This window comes from Larimichthys crocea, unplaced genomic scaffold (assembly GCF_000972845.2).
Source record: "Larimichthys crocea isolate SSNF unplaced genomic scaffold, L_crocea_2.0 scaffold268, whole genome shotgun sequence".
Lineage (NCBI taxonomy): Eukaryota > Metazoa > Chordata > Actinopteri > Sciaenidae > Larimichthys > Larimichthys crocea.
In genome coordinates, this window is record NW_020853535.1 from 466,179 (window position 1) to 485,774 (window position 19,596).

At 40.5% G+C, this 19,596-nt stretch overlaps 3 protein-coding genes across 5 annotated transcripts; 2 read left to right on the forward strand and 1 right to left on the reverse strand.

Moving 5' to 3' along the window:
- The first annotated feature begins 68 nt into the window (after positions 1-68).
- Positions 69-3,818, forward strand: si:ch211-214j24.10 (hypothetical protein). Its single transcript, XM_010735545.3, has 4 exons — positions 69-225; positions 1,907-2,698; positions 2,796-2,828; positions 3,184-3,818. The coding sequence occupies exons 1-4, from the start codon at positions 210-212 to the stop codon at positions 3,231-3,233; spliced, it is 891 nt and encodes a 296-aa protein (XP_010733847.1). The 5' UTR covers positions 69-209; the 3' UTR covers positions 3,234-3,818.
- On the reverse strand, positions 3,533-15,711 carry osgep (O-sialoglycoprotein endopeptidase). Its single transcript, XM_010735544.3, has 12 exons — positions 15,574-15,711; positions 10,268-10,393; positions 10,047-10,166; positions 8,235-8,410; positions 8,002-8,097; positions 7,872-7,921; positions 7,702-7,780; positions 6,608-6,673; positions 6,329-6,419; positions 5,318-5,393; positions 4,711-4,809; positions 3,533-4,446 (listed from the first exon to the last, which is right to left on the reverse strand). Exons 2-12 carry the CDS (start codon positions 10,380-10,382, stop codon positions 4,407-4,409), a joined length of 1,008 nt encoding a protein of 335 aa, XP_010733846.1. The 5' UTR covers positions 10,383-10,393; positions 15,574-15,711; the 3' UTR covers positions 3,533-4,406.
- On the forward strand, positions 15,626-19,527 carry apex1 (APEX nuclease (multifunctional DNA repair enzyme) 1). Of its 3 annotated transcripts, XM_027275936.1 has the most exons (6): positions 15,627-15,743; positions 15,883-15,994; positions 17,446-17,577; positions 17,701-17,864; positions 17,953-18,145; positions 18,414-19,527. In XM_027275936.1, exons 3-6 carry the CDS (start codon positions 17,517-17,519, stop codon positions 18,926-18,928), a joined length of 933 nt encoding a protein of 310 aa, XP_027131737.1. In that variant the 5' UTR covers positions 15,627-15,743; positions 15,883-15,994; positions 17,446-17,516; the 3' UTR covers positions 18,929-19,527. The 3 variants fall into 3 exon arrangements, with proteins under 3 accessions (XP_027131738.1, XP_027131737.1, XP_010733842.1); XM_027275937.1 differs by lacking the exon at positions 15,883-15,994 and having other exon boundaries at positions 15,626-15,743; XM_010735540.3 differs by lacking the exon at positions 15,627-15,743 and having other exon boundaries at positions 15,804-15,994.
- Positions 19,528-19,596: the final 69 nt, after the last annotated feature.

A 19,596-nucleotide genomic window follows, 5' to 3' on the forward strand; every position in this document is an offset into this window, starting at 1 on the left:
CAAAAAAACATGCTCGGTTAAATATTAAAATTCCCTCCCAAGTTTCCCGCCGGACCTCTTATCTACGGGGACTTCCTGTCCCACCCACATTCTCGTGTCGCTTCCGGGTGGCCACACAGACTCATCCCGCGAGCCGTCGTTATCTGAACGCTGTAAACAAAAAAAGTTGTTGAACGGTTTAACTCCCGCCACACGCTGAACGCAAAGACATGCATATCAAAACAGGTGAGTTTGAACCACTTTGTGACGCGGCACGCTGACGCTGCTCGCGCTCGGCGCTGTTATCCCGCTGTGTTGCCGACGGACGCTGTTAGCAGCGGCGCTAGCCGCGGCGCTAGCTTTGAATGGGGGGTTACGAAACTTTGACTTCGGCTAACACGCTAGCTAGCTAGCTAGCCGTTAATGTCACGATACGGCGGAGGAATAAAGCCGACTCCGCGACGACAGCTTTCGTCTCGGTGACATTGTTGAACTATATCGACGACAGACGGATAAAACCGTCGAGTTTGACTCTCAGCGCCATGACGCTGCTAATTAAAGTTGGCTAACGCCGGTGCTGGCTCTTAGCCGTGGTTGTAGCTGCCAGCGCCGCACACACACACGAAGCACAACATGTTGTCCGAACCGAGGAGACGCAAAAAAAAGTAGCTAAGTCACTCTTCCACCCAGAGCCTGCTGAGTCCGTACAGTCCGCTAGTTTCTCGAAATTTCTGCCGCGGTGTGTGAGACGGGCAGCCTGGCTCGGCAAACTAACGTTACCTCATCGTTTTTTTTTGTTTTTTTTTTAAATGTGGCGCTTAGCAGCGGGCACGCCGTCCAGGCCGAGTGTGTGTTTCTTTATCATGGAGAGCGCTACCTCCGTCTGCTCCACCTCATACATGCAAACAAACCCTGTGAGTTTATTGTCCCCGCTGTAAAGACGCTGAGCAGTAATGTGCCATGTGGGCAGAAGATGACTCAATTAGCGCTAATAAGTTGATCTTCCCGTAAACACTAAGTGAACCAACCGTCGATGAGCCATCAAGTGTGACTGGTTAACACACAGATTGTGTATAAGACATGCACGGTGAGAGCTGTGACAGCCTGCAGCCAGTAAGACGCGTTAGTCCAGTGATTCTACATTTTCTTTAATCATTAACTCAATTATTTTTAGTACTTCAGATCTTTCTGTTGCTGTTGATCATTTAGTGTGTAAAATGTCAGCAAACCTGGAGAGGCCCAGGAGAATTTTTATGCTTCGTATTTTGTCCAATCAACACCTCAAAGCATAACAAAGTCCAGTAATAATTATATTTATAAACAAAGACACTCGGCAAATTGTCTCATTTGATCAGCCTGGATTAAATATTGTTTGTAGTTTTTGTAGATGCACATGCTGGAGCTGGCTTATCAAAATAGCTGGAGAATAATTGTCTGTCAATTGACTAATTGATCAATCTAACACTTCTTTCAGCGTCCACACTCTGACTCAACAGTTTTGGCTTTGCGGTTTGTCATTAGTCAGCAGAACCCACACCCCACACGAGATGTTTGGCTCCAGCTGATCCTTTCTCTTAATTTAACTTGACGTCATCTTGTTCTTTTCGGCCCATCTTGGCTATACGCAGCAGTACAGGCAACTGTTGTTCATGCACGGTGAAGTCACATGAAAAAGTGTCACCCGGCCCTGATGTGTGCTTATAAAAACAGCCGAGTGCAAAGATCCTTTATGAGCCAAGGCCAAGTGAGGAATCTTGGAGTGACACATGTTTGGAAATGAGAGCAGGACAGTGACAGGATTTATGTGTTTGACAGAACAGGGTTTCTTAAAGCGTAGCCCAAATATTATTATTCTCCAGCTGTGATTGTTTTATATGATGCATAGATATGAGTGAGTTCAAACAGCGTGTCAACACCTGTCTTTCAGGTACATGGGAAGCCAGCAACACTGTGTGTGAGTCCGATACCCTGTGCGACCCAGCAGTCCTTGTTTCAGCCACCAACTCTGAGCCACACATTCGCAACCGCCGCTTGTCTCCCGGCTCAGGCAACTGTGGAGGTGGTGGAGGTGGAGGCTGCATCTCTGGTGGTGACCAACAGCCCAGACAGCTTTCACCCGAAGGCGACCTGATCGCACCTGGCCACACGCACGCCTTCAGCTTCCGCCGGGAAAAAGAGCGCAAGGGCCAGTCGCACAAAGGCCGCAGCCTCCGCAGAGAAAGCCAGAAGGGGGTCATCCGAGTAAGTGAGCGGGCTCAAAAGGTTAACCAAAAGGAGAGGTGGGTGGAGGACAGTCTGTCACTGCTCAAGCCCCCACCCGCCTTCCCGGTGCAGGACAGCCCCGCCAAGCTGCAGCCCGCCGTAAGCTACGCCTCCAAGGTGAAGGCGGGAGCAGCAAGCGGAGCCCTGGAGGAGGACCGCCCCGCCATCGGCGTGCTGCTACAGAACCAGTGGGGTCTCAGTTTCATAAGTGAGGCGAGGCCGGTCACAGAGGGCTCCAGCACTCGCCCCGCCGCCAACGCCCTCCCCCAACCCACAGACGCTGAACACTCAGACCTACAGTTTGAGACAGTTCTTACAGTCCGGCCTCCTGAAGAAACGCCCATTCCACTCCCTACCTTCATCACCGCTCCCACACGCCCAGAGGTGGATGAGAGCAACGGGAAGCTGCTGCTTAGCTGTCGCCATCTAGTGGAAGCTTTGAACTATCACAGTAGAGGTGAGACTGCGAGGAGCTTTAAAGACATTGCTCTATTTTTAATTTGAAAAGTTGATGCATTTATCTAATGGTATTTTTCTTTCCTCTTTCTTCTCAGAATGGAATGTGATTTGTAACAAACAGAAAAAAGGTACGTTGACTCAGAACCGGACTGTGCTATTACACCACCTCAGGAAAAAAACATGATTTGAAATGTTAACATTTTTAACAATGATTTGCAGTTATTTTGGAAACCACTTGAATTGTTAGTTCTGTCACTTGTGAGAACACTTACAGGTTCAGTTACGTTAGTTGTTTAGTCATTCATTGCTAGTGTCTAAATGAGTCAGCCACCATAAGAATAAACTAAAACCCTGCATCTGTCCAGTAGACAGCCAAACAGGAGTTTATTTATGATTACTCATGTATTTATGATTGATCTAACACATGTATTGTGTATGTTTTCAGCGGTCTTCCTGACATTTTGTTCTTTTCTTGTTTTGCAGTTCCAAAAAAGGTTGTCTGGTACAAGGACAACCAGGAGCACCCAGCCTAGCAGTGTGAGAAGCCCAAAGCATAACTAAATATATAAAAACACATACACAACACACACCTACATGCACATTAAAACATGTAAAGATGGACACATTTTTGAGTCCCGTTCTCACACACTGCACTCAGGATGATGTCTTCACGCAAAGCCACACTGAGACACTTTGGACTAACTCCTTTGAGATCTTACAGCAATGGACTTTTTTAACGCCTTACAGAAAGCCTGCCTTAATTAATCAGACCTGTTTTCATTGCCTCTCATTACCATTTTAGCTTGTATGTGTAGAGCTGGTCTTTGTTGGGTTTTTTTTTTTTTTCTTTTTTTAAAAAAAAAAAAAAAAAGAAACAATCTCTGAGGAGCTGTAATTTAATTTCCCCCCTTTTTGAAAGCTACAGTTTTATCAAACTTTTTTTGTGTCCTCTGTAAAGTGAGCGGTAAATCAAGCACTTTGTTTAAAAAATCTGTTGTGACCAATCCCTGTGTGCAAGAAGCCCTCACCAGAGTGATTTATTTAACCCCCTACAAACAGAAGAATGTCTGTCTTGTACCTGCTTGAGTTTTATGGTTAATGTATGCAGAGGACGTGTGTATCCGTGTCTTCAGTTTACAGAGGGGTGTAGTCAAAGGCACAGTAGAATTCACCCTTTACCCCGTCACGTCGTGATGCTGTGTTCCTTATTTTGTTTTTATTCAGTTCCCTAATTGGGTGAATATTTCTCATGAATCCATAAGGGATCTCACCATGTTCAGTATGTTGATTTTTGAAAAGAATTTATTGAATAAAAAAAATTTACACTGGAGAAAGAGGAGGAATGTAAGTGAACAGTATTGCTTAATAAAAATGAATAAACTTGACGAGTTACATCTTAGTCCTTTTTATTTATTCAGTTCATTCACATTAACAAGTGCTTGATAACCACCATACGATGTTAAACAGAATATAAACAGCTTTGTCACCAAATCAACAGTTGCTCCTCATCAGCGGCAATCCAGTCAGGAACAGCTGATCTCACCATCAATCACTGAACTTTCAGAATTTTTTTACTCCAAATTTCAAAATCTAACTACCTATCACTGCAGCTGCCAAAGACAGAAATTGCCGTGTACAGCTTTAAACTGTAATACCAGGAAAGACCAAAAAAAAAAGCTGTCAACCAGCACCAAGATGCTGCTCAGTCAGTCTCTCCATGTCACCTCCACCTCGTCTGTTCTGTACCTACAGCAGGAGAAATGTTCATGTCAACATGGATGCAATATTCAAGTTTCCCCTACATCCAGGGAACTTTTCTATTCCCCAAATGCCCATAGCAGTAAAGTCTTTAAGCAGGGGGACCTTTAAATCACTTTTGATCCAATTTTGTGGACCAACATGCTGTATCATTAAACCACAAACAGCCAGTTTAGGTTTTTAAGAGTGTCACTTCTTTCTAGCAGAGACAAGATCCAGATTAGTGAAAAGAACCAGTATTGTAAACTCTACCTTTGTGTAATCCACGAGTCCTCAAGCTCCGTCACCTGACCAGACCTAAACATCTCCCAGCCAGCTTGAGCGATCATTGCTCCGTTGTCTATGCAGAATCTGTGAAAGTGTTTCACGTTACATGTGCCCATAAGTTCCACACATTTATATGAAGGTTTCATATGAACATATGTTGCCCTGAGTGTTAACTTCATGTTCAGCCCATTTACTACCAATCAGACACACTGTACTGTAGAGTGTGGTTATATTTCTCACTGTATTTAACACTACATTACCATCCAACAACACCTTAATGTTGACAATATTGAGAGCAGTTCATTAAAATAAAATTCTTAACTTAAAAATAATCATCTGTACTATGGGTACAATCACTGGTAAGAGGTATGTAATGCTTTCTGATGTCCCCTGGCAGCTCCATTAGCTGGGAACTATGTCTTCTTCCTTCATAGAACCTTCCTCCTGTCACACTGGAAGAGCCTCTAAAAACCATCACGGGACTGGTAGTGTTTGTTAGGTGTGTGTCACAGTCCTGATTTGTGTTGTTAATCAGAACCCGTCTATTGTGATTTTAATGTCAATGAAAGTGAGTTTGGAGCAAAAGGTTTACCGTTCATCTGTGGCAAACAGCTTGGCTCCTCTCTCCTTGCACATCACCCCCATCATCTCCTGCAGACGCAGGTTACCTGTAGAGGAAACAAGACTCATGTTCTCCATAGCTGTGGCTCCCAACACTTTTCCCCAGGGTCCTAAGGGACCCACTTTCTATTACTATTATAGTATTTTATGGATATTTTTGGGATATATTTAAAATTGCATCAGAGAGTTTTTTAGTACATTTTTCTACAATTCTGTCTTTTGCATTTATAACCATCGTACATACTTAAAAGGCACTTTTTAACGGCGTACCATTCTAATGCTAACAGTGTCAAGGCTCTGTGAACATAGTATGTGTTCAGGTCTTCACGGTGTCCTTATCCTATGAGATCCTAGCGGGGGTTTTAGTAATGATATGATGAACCTATAAGGCAGATTTCAGTGATTCATTGAAGAGGTACAGAAAATGTTAGGGACATTTTATTTCACCGAAAGGTTTAATATGAATTTATGAATTCCCAAAGATTGACTATATTCTTTATTTTATCTTTATTTATGGAATTGCTGGTATTTCTCCATTGGAAAATGATCTAACCTCTTAAATATTTTCTTTGGTTTTCCACATACAAATACAGGAGGCATATTTGGTGTTGTTGCAGCTCCTCTGCACAGTCTAAAGATCACACCCAGCAATGACAATATTTGTATTCTGGTGGAAACTCATTTCTTCCTTTTACAGAATAAAAACAAGCAACCTGTTCCTTTAAACCCTTTAGACTCACTTACACACATTCAATAACTGCACAGACAGTTTACAATACAACAATGTGTGCTACATTTGTCCCTGTATGACTGGAGAACTTGTAAAATGGTAATTGTAGTAATATATGGACATTTGGGCACTAAACAATGAGAAACACACCAACCAACATGAACAACAGAAAACCATCACATTGTGTTTTAACAGGGTTTAAATATTTTAGACGGACGTTTCCTTCAAGGATCCATCACTGATGTAACTTACAGCCAACGCCCCCGACGATAAGGACCTCTTGGGAGCCACAGTGAGCCATGGCCCTCTCTGTGATCTCCACCAGCATGGAGAACACCGTCTCCTGCAGGGAGGGAGGTGTCAGTGCTAGGCAATGCTGACAACATTTAACCTTATGTGACAATTAGCTGATTAACTGATTAGTTATATCATGTTATGTCATGTCATGTCATGTCATGTCATGTCATGTCATGACGGTAAGGATGTTGGGCAGCATTACATGAACAGACTGACTGAAGTGTTGGGTCTTACCTGCAGAGAGAAACACAGGTCTTCTGCTGCACACTGACCAGAGCTCAGCATCTTATGAGAAACTTCCTGTGGGAGAAAAAATTGCTTTGATTTTCCTTTTTAAAAGGTAACATCCATCCATCCATCCATCCATCCATTCTGTGTAAACGCTTATCTTCTTCAGGGTTGCGGGGTGGCTGGAGCCGATCCCAGCTGACTTATGGTGAGAGGCGGCGTACACCCTGGACATGTCTCAATGCAATAATTATTTCATTATTTAGGCTACTGTAATAGGATCTCCAGAGAATTAGGTGGTTTAGAGTTGGCTCAAGATATGGTGTGTGTTCCCCATTAGGCTGTTTTAATATGGCTGCATAACAAGATACAGAAGTCAGTGTAACAAACTAAATTAAACATATACTGTAATATAAATTAAACGTGTTAATGGCTTATTAAAATTAACATCAGCATACTGCCCCAATGAGGTTATAACTAAAAAAAAAAATCTGACAAATACTGTCACAATAACAACACTGGCTTTATATTATGCATGTACATACATGCTCACATTTTGGCATTTACACACAGCAGTGAAATGACACCGTCTTAATGTCAACGGGACGCCGGATTTCATGACGGCAACTCTGATGATGTCATTAAAGTGAAACTTATCAGCACACTGTAAAACTCTCAACATAAAAACGACCTGACTGCTAATGTGGGCTAATGTGTAACACCAACCCCCACTAGGGGTCGCCAAAGCTCCATGGAGCAGTAACTGTAGAGCCAGTTTCCAGTTCGCAAACCACAAATAACAAAGCTGGCATGGGGGAAGGACCGGTTTCTTGTAAAAGAACAGGCTGCCAAGTACCGCCACGCTGAGGATGAGCTCATGGTTATCAAGTCAGACTCTTGAAGAGTTTCTACGCTGAACTTTTCTTTTTTTTCGAACAAAGAGTAGGATGTTTCCCACTAAATTCGTTACCCGGCTCTGTCCATCTCTCGGCTCTGGCACTGTAATTTCCTCTATAATTCCCTTCTTCTCAAATTTAAAGATGCCTGATATATTATGAGTATTCTGGCACAAAATGATAGCTTCTTCTTCTTCCATTCACCTCGATGTAGGATAAAATCCCAGAAAACGAGACGTCCATTCCTTTTACTGTATACGGCAGCTCCACGTACTGAGTCCCTCTAACAGCACAGACAGGAAGCAAAGTACAGTCAAATGTTAAGTCATGTAAAAACAAACAGGTCAGTGAAGCTGCTCAGTGCTTTCACTCACTTTTTGGCCATCTGCTCTATGTTGTAACCTGGACTGGGGTCATTGGAAATCTAAGTGGAGAGACAAAGTGTTCACACACGTCGATCATATACAGTAAAAGGAAAATAGCTGCTCTAATGAGGACACACACCTTTATAACTCGAGCAAACCTGTCCAAACAGTTGCCAACTGCGATGTCGATGGTTTCCCCAAATATTCTGTACCGCCGCTCCGAGTATGCAATAACCTGCACAGGAAGACATGGACAAGAGTCGATTTGCATTCATGCCTAATAATAATTCACACAGTGCAGAAGCTCTGTTTCAAAGAGAAACAAAGAACACACAAAGCCCCAAAAACCTAAGAATCATGCAGGCTACCAACCTGTGTGTTCCCTCCACTGACATAAAGCACGGTGGGGTTGTTGGCTTTGGTGATGAGTCGGCCCATCTCAATGTGCCCAATACAGTGGTTGACACCAAGAAGTGGCTTCCCCCAAAGCTGTGCGACTGTACGAGCAACCAGAGCCACCGTCACCAAAGGGGCACCCATACCGGGACCTGAAGAGAAGAAGAAAAACAGAGAGAGGGACTGTTTGTCACATTATTGAAGAAAAAAATCAAACAAAATACTGGGCCTCCTTCACTATCCTTCACCATTCTTCTTATGGAGATTCTGACATTCACAATGTTTTCTTTTTTGGGATTTGTTGTTAGGTAAGAACAGAATCTACGCACACTCGAGCACATTTAAGTGTCCATCAGTTATTTTCATTATTTCACAAAGCGTTATGATCTTTTAAAATTATAAACTGTTCTTACTTATAAATATGGACACCATTATGTTAAGTGACAACCATGTCATCTAATAATCAGTGACTTTTATAAACATAACTGTTTGTCATATATGTTGAAACTTTCACTACATCCTGACAGTAGTACACAAGACAGTTAATTTGTGGGGGAAAAAATAAATAAATCAGCTTCCTCCGGCTCCTCACAGAGCTCCTGACAACATTCACAAGAATCCACCACATGTCAATAAAAAGTTGAGCTGAGACAGATTGCTTAGTCTCATCTGCGTTTGAAAACCTGGGAATGAGACTTAACAATCAACTATCAACTACAACACTTCACAAAAATAACACAGTGGTTCTATGGTTGTACAGCTACAGCTTTAGATAAAATGTAACATAAATAAATATTGTACATTCTGATTATTATTTTACATCCACTACTCATGCTACAAATATGTCTGCTGAGTCCTAAGTCATATGTGCTGTTCACTTCCTGCAGCAGTACCTCCATTTCAGAAGGTGGGCAATGACATGGTGGACATAACAGGGTGGACAGTGCCAGGGTGGACATTTTAGATTAACATTAGCATTTAATAAACACATAATTGACCTTAGGTTAGCACTATAACAGTGTGGTTATAATAATATAAATAATTGTTTTCAAAATGAAGCCTATTATATCACATCAACTTCCTCTTCAAATACACTATGAGTGAATCATGGAAGGCTTGGTGACAGGGTGGACAGCGACAGGGTGGACAGTGACAGGATGGACAGCGACAGGGTGGACAGCGACAGGGTGGACAGCGACAGGGTGGATATTTTAGATTAACATTCGCATTTAATGAACACATGATTGACCTTGAGTTAGCACTATGACAGTGTGGTTATAATAATATATATAAATGTTGTTTTTTGTGTCTGCCTGTGTTAAAAAGGCCGACTGAATGACCCTATGTTGCAGACCCATGAATGCTAAAGAATTTCAGTGGTGATGAAATTCTTCTTTGAATTGCTGTTTCAGAGGGTTTTTTTTTATCAGGATGAACATGAAAGAAAAATGCCTATAATCTTAAACAACTGTGGCTGTGGAAACTGTCAAATTGAACTGCAGCACTAAATATTAGCAGCTGGTAGTTTTGTCGGTCCAAAATTATTACCACTTTTAAAAAAATTGTGTTCTATACTGTATATGCTGTATGTTTGCTGAAAAGTACGGCCACAAAGTTTGAAGTTTAAAACTACAGCTTCTTCCAGTGTAATGTTCTACATACATCATAGACTCATGTCATGAGGAAAGGTATTGTTCACACACACATAGTCGACAAGTCGGCAGCCTTTCTGTGGCTGACATGGATTTCATTTGTCTTAACATTGGCAGAGTCAGGACCTTGTATTACCTTTGGTGTATGCCACACAGTCGATGTCTGCAGGCTTGAGTCCAGCTTGCTCCAGAGCTTCCTTGAGGACGGTCAGTATGACAGCACGGTGGTGCCTGGCGGTGTCGCTCGGCATGAATCCTGATGGATAAAATAACGTACTGTCAACTTCACATGCAAAACTGTTAGCCTTTATTGTGAGTTGAAGGTTACATTACTGCTTTAGCAGAAGTGTTACTTGCCTTGACCAGGAGGGGTAATGTAGGTCCGTCTAGGATTAGAGAGCACATCGCCATCTCTGATGATTCCTATGCCGATCTTATTGGCACTGCCCTCAAATCCAATAACTATAGTCATGGTAGCTGTTTCTAGGAGAGATAACAGCAAGGTGCAGTCAAGTGAAGCCAGTACAGAAAGTGCCAAAGTGCAGTTCCCCAAACAGTTGTGTCCAGATTGTGTCTACAAGACTGAAACCAAGATTCTATGTCACGGAAGGAACACATTAAATATCTTGACTTAGCAAAGTAAATCATTGTTAAAAGTTTAACAAATGTAACAATTTTATATTTTGAATATTAATATTCAAATTTGTATTCAATTTGTATTAATATTTCACTATGACAGGGTGGACGTGTTTGTTTTTGTTTTTATTTATATTTGTTTAAAATAGTTTACATTTCTAATGAGGGGAATGACAGTTGAAATACTAAAGAGTTTGATAAAAAGAGATAAAAAATAAAGAAAGAGTTGGTATTATTTAATACTGCAGAAAGTCTTTTCTCAACAGGTAAAAATATAAATATATGCTACATAATCATAAACTGCTGCTCAGTCAAAAAGCGACTGATTGTTGAAGGTGAATGTGTTTTACTCATATATTTGGATTCTCTGCAAAGTAATTGTATTAATTAATATTTCACTATGACAGGGTGGATGTGTACAAACAAAGAATGAGCTACAAAGGCAACAGTTTGCTTTTTAAAGAGACAGTTACCCCGTGATAACAGGGTTGACAGCTATGTGAAAACATCAAAAAAGGTGTGGGTTGTGTGTGTGTTATGTGATGTGTCTTAACCACATACTGTATGTGTCTCTTCCTCTTTCTGTGTTCTTGACACTGAACATAATCAGCCATAAACTGCAAAATGAGAAAGAGAGGAGGAGTTCCCTTCCAGGCTCCTAACTCCTCCTACAGGTTCAAGATGGGAAGTGTGTCTCTCACTTGGCGACAGATATAACCTCACACTCAGTGCAGATGCAAAGAGCCATAAGATAGACATAAGGGACATTAAGACGGTGTACAACTATTTTTTAACTCATCTATTTGGAATTATTTTCTACACCATGCAGAGGCAGAGTGACCACATGGTAAGATATTTATTGATACACTTGAAAGTGACTCAAGTCCTTTTTCAACAGGTAAAAGTTATTATAAACTGCTGCTCAGTTGTACTTTGAAACTTTCAAACAATACTATATTGTATTTGGCCTCCATTTGTTTCTAAAAAATAACATAAAGGCTTTTTACTAACTTGTAAAAAGAATTTGTTTAGTTCAATTTAAGATGACAGGGAGGACCAAGGATGAATGAGTTGGAGAGAAGTCTTATTTTACACCTCTTAAATAAGAGCTCAGCTGAGCACAGATCCACTGATTTTTTTTTATTTTTATTCAAAGTTTTTATAAACTAGTTTTTAGTCATTTTTAGTTTAGTAGTACATATTACAGGAAAACACATTTGTGGCTATAGGGTTATTTATAGGTTATAGGGTTATTTATAGGTTATTTCACAGAATTTTTAAAATACATTTGTTCTCAAGTTTATTGTGCTAACTCAGATGATATCTTACATCTATTGTTCTAATATGAGTATAATGAATGTAATAATTTGTGTAAAATTATTAGAAAATATATCTCATTTTCCACCCTGTGATCCACCGCCCTACAGGACTGCTAAACTGCAGCTTTCCTATGTGATGACAGGGTTGACATAGATGTAACTTGTTAGGAATATAAGCATATGGGACATCACCCAATCAGAGAATATAATGGAATAAATGGAATGGAAGCACACTTTAAGAGACTTATCATTACTGATAGGAGTGTGTGAAGGTTTGGCCATTTATAATAAAACCTCAGAATTTCATTGTTTTGTGATATATTATTTTTGTCGCCCTCTTTAGATAGCTTTTCTATCTAAGGTTCTGAAGAAAGTCATCTCATCTCAATTGATTTATTCTATTAACAATAATAGTGTTTGTAACAGTTCCAGTCTGGTTTTAACAGGCTTCATAGTACTGAGACTCACTTAGAGACCTGGGTAGGATGATGATGTTTTGATGACCATGTCAGCAGTATTGTGTTGCTCAAAATGATCTTTATCAACTGCTCACCTACAAAAGTGGTACATGCCTTTATCTGTTTTTGGATTGGGGTGGTTGTTAAACATGTGATATCTTCTATGATGTGGCAGTTACTATTACAAAGTAGTAGATGGTGGAATGAAGATCCAGAGTGCACTTTACATCCAATAACTGCACACTATACAATGTTGGCTGCCTAAACTTTCACTATGCTATTCCAAACTCTCTAATGACAAGTCCACAGTGGCATTTCCTAGACAGTGATTGTCTTTCAAACTTGTCACACATCAAATCGAGTAATCTAGTACATTTGACTGTGAGGACATAAACACATTTTAAGTGAAGGGGATCTTTAAGTGATATTCAGATTTATATTTCTTGTTTTCTAAGGAAAAATCAAGACATGATCTAATCATGTAACCACATATTCTCTCATTAGTGTAATATAGAGGAGGCCATGTCCAGACTCACAATTAGTGAGAAAGCACAAAATCTAGCCTGGTCCAATCAAAGACTTTCCAATAAAAGGAAATGGGAGGCTGTTGATCCAGCTGGTATCAAAAGGTAAGTGTTATATCGCTTCGCTGTACTCATAATTTACTGTTGGCGTTAAGATTGTGAAGATTCAAACAACTTTTTAATCTTTATGCAGAAGGCCTGTGAGCCTTTCTCCAGACAGGAAGAGGAGAAGACTGGATCTACATGGAGAGCAGGCAACCAGAGACATTACACAAAGAAACACAGGTAGGATCATTTGTCTTCATAGCAGTGATTACAGCTCAAATGTTTTACTGCTAATACTAAAGAAATATTAAAACAACTTCATATGTGCAGACACGCAGAATTCTCTGTTGACAATGAAGGAGAATGGAGGCAAAGCTTGGATGAGGAGCTGAGACGTAGGTATGTTCTTTAATAGCAACACACAATTGAGTTTCATCTTTGTCTTTAGACCTGAGGTATTGTCGAGTAGTCAAAAAAAATTAGCTCCTAAGTCCTTTCCTAACCACTATTCCTTGACCTTGATGGAAAACATCATGAGGTCAAGGAAAGATGTAAAGGAGAGTTCATAAGGAGTTAGGAGAAGACGACTCTGTCCGGTGTATCCTATGCTAAACGAGATAATAACTAAATAAATAATTACTTAATAGTTTGAGAACAGCCCTTATCATGGTGGCTATGTTAATAGTTCCGGGTCATTTCACTCAATTAGGAAGGTTCCTAAGCAAAATTTACTATTCAACCGCACCCCACGTCTAGAATAAAATATAATGTGTAATGGCTCTGCCATGTTTCTACTTAAAACTTTAATGTGTGTTACATGAAATAGAACCTGGGATGTTTTCATGCTCAGGTTTAGGTTTGATTTTGAAGCTGTCACTGTTGTTAATCTATACTTTTTTATTTGCAGAATTTAATCTCCACATTCCTCAGGTCATTCCTCGACAAAAACTGGACAACAAATGAACGGCATCCCGACTCACTGTCGCTTCAGACCTTCTTGCCAAAGAGACCAAAATGGACCACAGTTCAGAAGATTAAGAAACCTCAACATATGTGTCGCTGTCAGTTAAATACCTGAAATAAATATCATTTCAATTTCCTGTCTCAATTCTATGTCAGCTCATTTATAATTTTTAATGTGTCCACCTCCTGTCCTGAAAAACACTGATTTAAACATATGCAGAAAATGAACCTCACTGAAACTAACACAGAAGTAACAGAACTTTTTATATCTCTTTGATAATTTAATAGACATGAAGACAGGACAGATCAAACTAAAGACTGAAATACAAGGAACAAAATGAAACTTTATATGTAACACTGACATCCAGCGTTTAAAGAACAGTACTGCAGCCAGTCTTTGTGTTTGTTACTTTCTGTTTGAGAGAAATTATGTTCAACAGAAAACAAACACTCCCTCAGTGAGAACCGAGTCTGTGACTTTCACAATAACTTTGTCACTTTCCACAAAGAACTGTGGGTCAGGATCTCTGTCAAAGAAGAATCTTTCAGTTTCCATACAATTAATAAGACAGGGATAATTATGGTGGAGATATTTTTTTGATTTATAGAGGAAACCAAGTGGACCTGCAGAAAACATAATCTAATAATCTAAAATACAAAGTTCATGGCTTTATTTTCCATGTTTTGATTCACTTGAAATGATTTTCAAATGAAATATAGAATGGGCACTCTGGGTCCTTCTGCTCTAAGCTGTCTTTATCCTTCAAATGCATCTTGTGTTTTAGCATGAGTAAAACATGCATCCGCTCATCCACTCCACATGCTCTCATGGCTGCAGCATGCTCTGTTTGTGTCAAATTTGTTTCAGTGTTGACAACCCGGAGAGTTGACACGGTCAGTGTCAAAACTTAAAGGACAGCTTCTGGACTGGAAGATAAAGCTTTTACAAGGAGAATGCACTGGCTGTAGTATTGTTGTCAAGAAGATAGTATTCACATTTAGCATGTTTGCCTAATCTGAAAATATAAAACAGGGTCATTTTAAGATTTAATACAGGGAATCACGTACACATTATTCCTTTAAACGTATTTCTTTTCATTCTTCTAATTATGTGTGATATTGAACAGCTGAGGTGAAATCTGTATGTCAAAACAGAGCAGCCGTTTTGACATGAAATAGCAGGGTCTGCACAGGTGTTTGCAATGATACTAATTAAGGTCCCGTTCATTTAGTGCAGCAGAGACTTTTCAGTGAGGAAACATGCAGCACCCTGACTCTGTGTGAGCTGAATGGAATATGACCTTAATTAGCATCATTGGAAACACCTGTGTTTACCCGCTAATTCATGTCGAATAAAGTTTATTACGAAATACTGAGAGAAATTAAATGTATAGAATTTTATTTTACACTTCATCCAAATCTAGTATCGCTTATTTATTTACTATTATATATTTCAAGAAAGGACTTATATGGTAATAAGTATGGGAACTTTTTAACTGTACTTTTATATTTCATATTTTTAAAGGGACCTTGTAAATATGATAAGATACTCCATCAGAAATGCTGTCAGTACATGTATATGTTTGTCTAATGTAAATGTATTTAGTAAAACCAAAACGCCTGTTTAGTTATGTAGCCGCTATGCTAGCAATGACAGCACGTCGTCTTGGTACAACTATCTTAAATGACCGCAGCGCCGAGTAACAAAATCAGTATACCTTGCTTTTCACCTGCCTTCGGTGGCTCACATTAATCCAGTATTAAACCTGCTGGTGGTTAAACTTTTAAACTAACACTTTGACTGGCTCGGCTAACTGCTGCAACTAAACTACTCCATCAACCTCGGGGTCACAAACACCGCCCACCGTGAGTGAGCCTCACCAACAAGGTTCGTGTAAATTACAGTTTACCTGAGCGGAATGTCACGATAAAGGAATACGCTTTATAGCCTAGTGTTCTATATGTCTGCCAATGTTTTAATACATTAAGGAATACAATGCAGGATTTTTTTCTTTTTTTTTAATCAGGCAGACGTTTAGGCGGCCTTCACGTGGTCAGATCTGTGCTGTGTGTCTGTGTTTGGGTGCGCGTGAAGGAAGGAGCGCGTATTTGTCGTTGCATCCTGTTGTGAAAGTGCAAGTAAGATCATTTGCATCTCCTTTTCCTGAAACGTGTTAACTACTTGAAATGGCGATAGTGTTTTTTGATTTGCATTTATTGATTAATCAAATTGAGCTGTGCAGGAAGCTAATTAGTAGCTGGCTAGTTGTTCTCCATTCATTGTGAGTGCAGGCCGTCTGCTGCTGCTGCCTCTGTGCTCTTTGTTACGGAGGACACGCTAGCTTTAGCTTGCTATTAAACTCGACGTAACACGTAAAAGCAACTTAATGCTCTATGCCGTTGCTGGTTTTATGTTTTCTACGCGGGAGCTTGTAATTTTTGCATCCAACAGGTCAAGAATTAATTTGTATTTTACATAAAGCGTGCACGGCTGTACGCTCCTCACATAATAAATATTCAGCGTGCTTCCCCTTTATTAGAAAGACATATTTCCGCCTTAAAAGAAAACTCAAACTGTGTCCGGCTGACGAGCACCATTTCTAGAACTAATATGTACGCGTAAAACCGACGTATGTTGTAACACGAGGTATTTCGGAACTGAATTTACAAGGAGGAAGAAGTTGTAGTTCAGCCAACATCCGATGGAGTCGATACAGGTGCTGCCATGCGTTGAGATGAGTGTTGGCACACTTTAGTTTGGAGAGTAGCCTGTTTGAAGATACTCAAGTTGGTGTTCGTGAAAGTAATTGCTCATACAACAGAGTTTTTTTTGTTTGTTTTTTTTAACTGCCAGTTTTAGACTATATATATATATCAATCAACCGATATTGGTATATGTGGGCTGACAACAATAAATGCAGAATAGAAATGTCACAGTATGCCCAATCTGAGAGCAGTTACTGTACAAATTTATTGTTTTACCTGCAGCATTTCCTGATCAGTACCTCCCTATTAAATGTTTCTTTGTGTTACTGTATGTGTCTTGAATTGTTTTAAAATTAAAAGCATGAATGTGTGTGTGTGTGTGTGTGTGTGTGTATATATGGGTCAGACTCTAACTAATTAAACGGCATTGTTTCTCTGAGTCACTCTGCAACTGTAACTCTAGAGATCCATTGACTATGAAATGCAGGAAAATATATATATATTTTTTTTAACTAACTAGAACCAAAGGTGACCTCAAATTATTTATACAAAATGGCACAAACCAAAAATAAACTCTATTTACAATTATAGAAAACAGGAAAAGCAACAAATCCTCATTTAAGGAGCTGGAAACCACACATGTCCAATTCATTTATCATTTAACAAGGGTTGTCATTTTTGGTACTTTTTTTTTTTTTTTTTTTTTTTAATCTAACTATAGTAATTAACAAATCAACCGTTGTTTCAGCACTGCAGTAAAAACTTGCACTTACTCTGACCTTGATGGCACAGTTGAGGACCACAGTGAATTCTCATAATGCTCATATATTTGACACATGAGTTTGAATGAACACATCTCTCAAATTTTTCTTCTGTTTTTCCAGCGGAGCGTGTGCTGTTGTGTGTGCGTGTTGTGTGTCTGCGAGGTGTGTTTGCAGTCAGAGCGAGTTCAAGTATGAAGAGAGGCAAGAACGCAGAGGAGGCGTCTGGAGACGGGGAAAATGACACGAGTTCTGGTACTACACCGCACACTAACACATTCAAATCCATATGGTTTGCTACATATTAAAGAATTTCTGCAAACACTAAAACGTGTGACCTGTCACTTTTATGACCTATTATCTTTCTTCAACTCACAGCTTCTGCAAAGAAAGGAAAGAAGACCAAGGAACCAGAGGCCCCAGTGTTGTATGAGGATCCTCCTGACAAATTGACCAGCAAAGATGGGCGCAGTGCCAACATGAAGATCACCTCCTGGAATGTGGACGGACTGAGGGCCTGGGTGAAAAAGAAGGGCCTGGATGTGAGTTTGCACTAAAATGGAGAAATTAAAGCAATATTGTTTGCAAAGTTTTGCTGACACTGGTGTTAATGGTTGTTTGTCCTCCCAGTGGGTGCGTGAGGAGTCTCCAGATGTTTTGTGCCTGCAGGAGACCAAGTGTTCAGAGAAAGCCCTCCCTGCTGACATCACCTCTATGCCTGAGTACCCTTACAAGTACTGGGCCACGTCAGACGAGAAGGAGGGCTACAGCGGTGTGGCCATGCTCTGCAAGACCGAACCCCTGAAAGTCACCTATGGCATTGGTGAGTGCCAATTTATTTATTTATTTATTTATTTATTTATTTTTTAAGAATAGCTACACATTTTATGTGGTAACTTCCTTGAGTCTCCAATGGTTGCTTAGCAACTGCTCCCACACAGACAGATTTAACAAACTTTAAAGACAAATTGTCAGTTACATATTTTTGTACATGGCAAAGAAATATACAATGCTGCGATTCTACCTCACTGTTACCTTTCATATCCGTTGTTAACACACTAAACATCTTGAATCTGTTACCAACCCTCCAGGCAAAGAAGAGCATGACAAGGAGGGTCGTGTCATCACTGCCGAGTTCCCCAACTTCTACCTGGTGACCACTTACGTGCCAAACGCCAGTAAAGGCCTTGTGCGCCTGGATTACCGCAAAACCTGGGACGTGGACTTCCGGGCATACCTGAGCGAGCTGGACATGCAAAAGCCCCTGGTGCTGTGCGGCGATCTCAATGTCGCACACCAGGAGATTGACCTAAAGAACCCCAAGGGGAACAAGAAAAACGCTGGCTTCACCCCCGAGGAGCGCGAGGGCTTCAGCCAGCTGCTGGAGGCAGGTTTCGTGGACAGCTTCCGTGAGCTCTACCCCGACCAGGCCAACGCCTATACCTTCTGGACCTACATGATGAACTCCCGCAGTAAGAACGTGGGCTGGAGGCTCGATTACTTTGTGCTGTCGTCTAGTCTGCTGCCAGGCCTGTGTGACAGCAAGATCCGCAACAAGGCGATGGGAAGCGACCACTGCCCTATCACTCTGCATGTAGCTGTGTAGGTCACGTCTGGTCTGCAAGAGCTACTGCTTTGCATAGCTGTCACTGTTCTTTATTTTTAATAGTACTCCTGTTCCAACGTGTCTAAAAATATAATGTACAGCCCTGTGCTGTTAGTGAAGCATCGCCTACTTGGGTATTTGCTGACCTTTCTCATAGGTGAAGCTCTACCCAAACTCATGTTTAAGTAGGTTCAGCAGTAGCTTAGTTGTCTTCTGTATCTATGAAACTTTCATAAAATTTCACAACGCGATTCATAATGCTCATTCATCCTCCTTCATGTAACTAAAGTTTGTCAGGAAAACCCAGCGATGTATACCTAAATTCTGTAAAGACGCAACACTAAATACTCAACGATGTCTAAGCTAAATTTCAATGACTGATGAATGGTTGTAGAACTCAGTGTGGCTCCTGTCTGTACACTGCTGATACATGCCAGAGAACCTGCAGCCGTCTTGTTTTTCAAATAAAATCACTGCTGTTAAAAGAAAATGTAACTTGTTCTAGCACAAAAACGTTTTAAGCCTCTTTTTCAAACCAGTGTTAAACTTTCTGTTGTAAAATGTACCCACAATAAAGTTCCCCTTGGATTTATGTAAAACCTTTTCCTGTTCATTATTTGAAGATTCTGAGCCAAGATGATGAGTGGGGGAAAAGAAGCAACACCACA

Excerpts from the sequence above, each read along its gene's own strand:
- si:ch211-214j24.10 (XM_010735545.3), top strand. Across the intron at positions 2,699-2,795 it reads TTTGAACTATCACAGTAGAG|AATGGAATGTGATTTGTAAC; the intron begins GTGAGACTGCGA and ends CTTTCTTCTCAG. Across the intron at positions 2,829-3,183 it reads TTGTAACAAACAGAAAAAAG|TTCCAAAAAAGGTTGTCTGG; the intron begins GTACGTTGACTC and ends CTTGTTTTGCAG.
- osgep (XM_010735544.3), bottom strand. The coding sequence starts at position 10,382 with ATGACTATAGTTATTGGATTTGAGGGCAGTGCCAATAAGATCGGCATA. Across the intron at positions 8,411-10,046 it reads CTGTGTGGCATACACCAAAG|GTCCCGGTATGGGTGCCCCT; the intron begins GTAATACAAGGT and ends TCTTCTCTTCAG. Across the intron at positions 6,674-7,701 it reads GGATTTTATCCTACATCGAG|GAAGTTTCTCATAAGATGCT; the intron begins GTGAATGGAAGA and ends TTTCTCCCACAG.
- apex1 (XM_027275937.1), top strand. The coding sequence starts at position 17,517 with ATGAAGAGAGGCAAGAACGCAGAGGAGGCGTCTGGAGACGGGGAAAAT. Across the intron at positions 17,865-17,952 it reads TGAAAAAGAAGGGCCTGGAT|TGGGTGCGTGAGGAGTCTCC; the intron begins GTGAGTTTGCAC and ends TTGTCCTCCCAG. Across the intron at positions 18,146-18,413 it reads GAAAGTCACCTATGGCATTG|GCAAAGAAGAGCATGACAAG; the intron begins GTGAGTGCCAAT and ends CCAACCCTCCAG.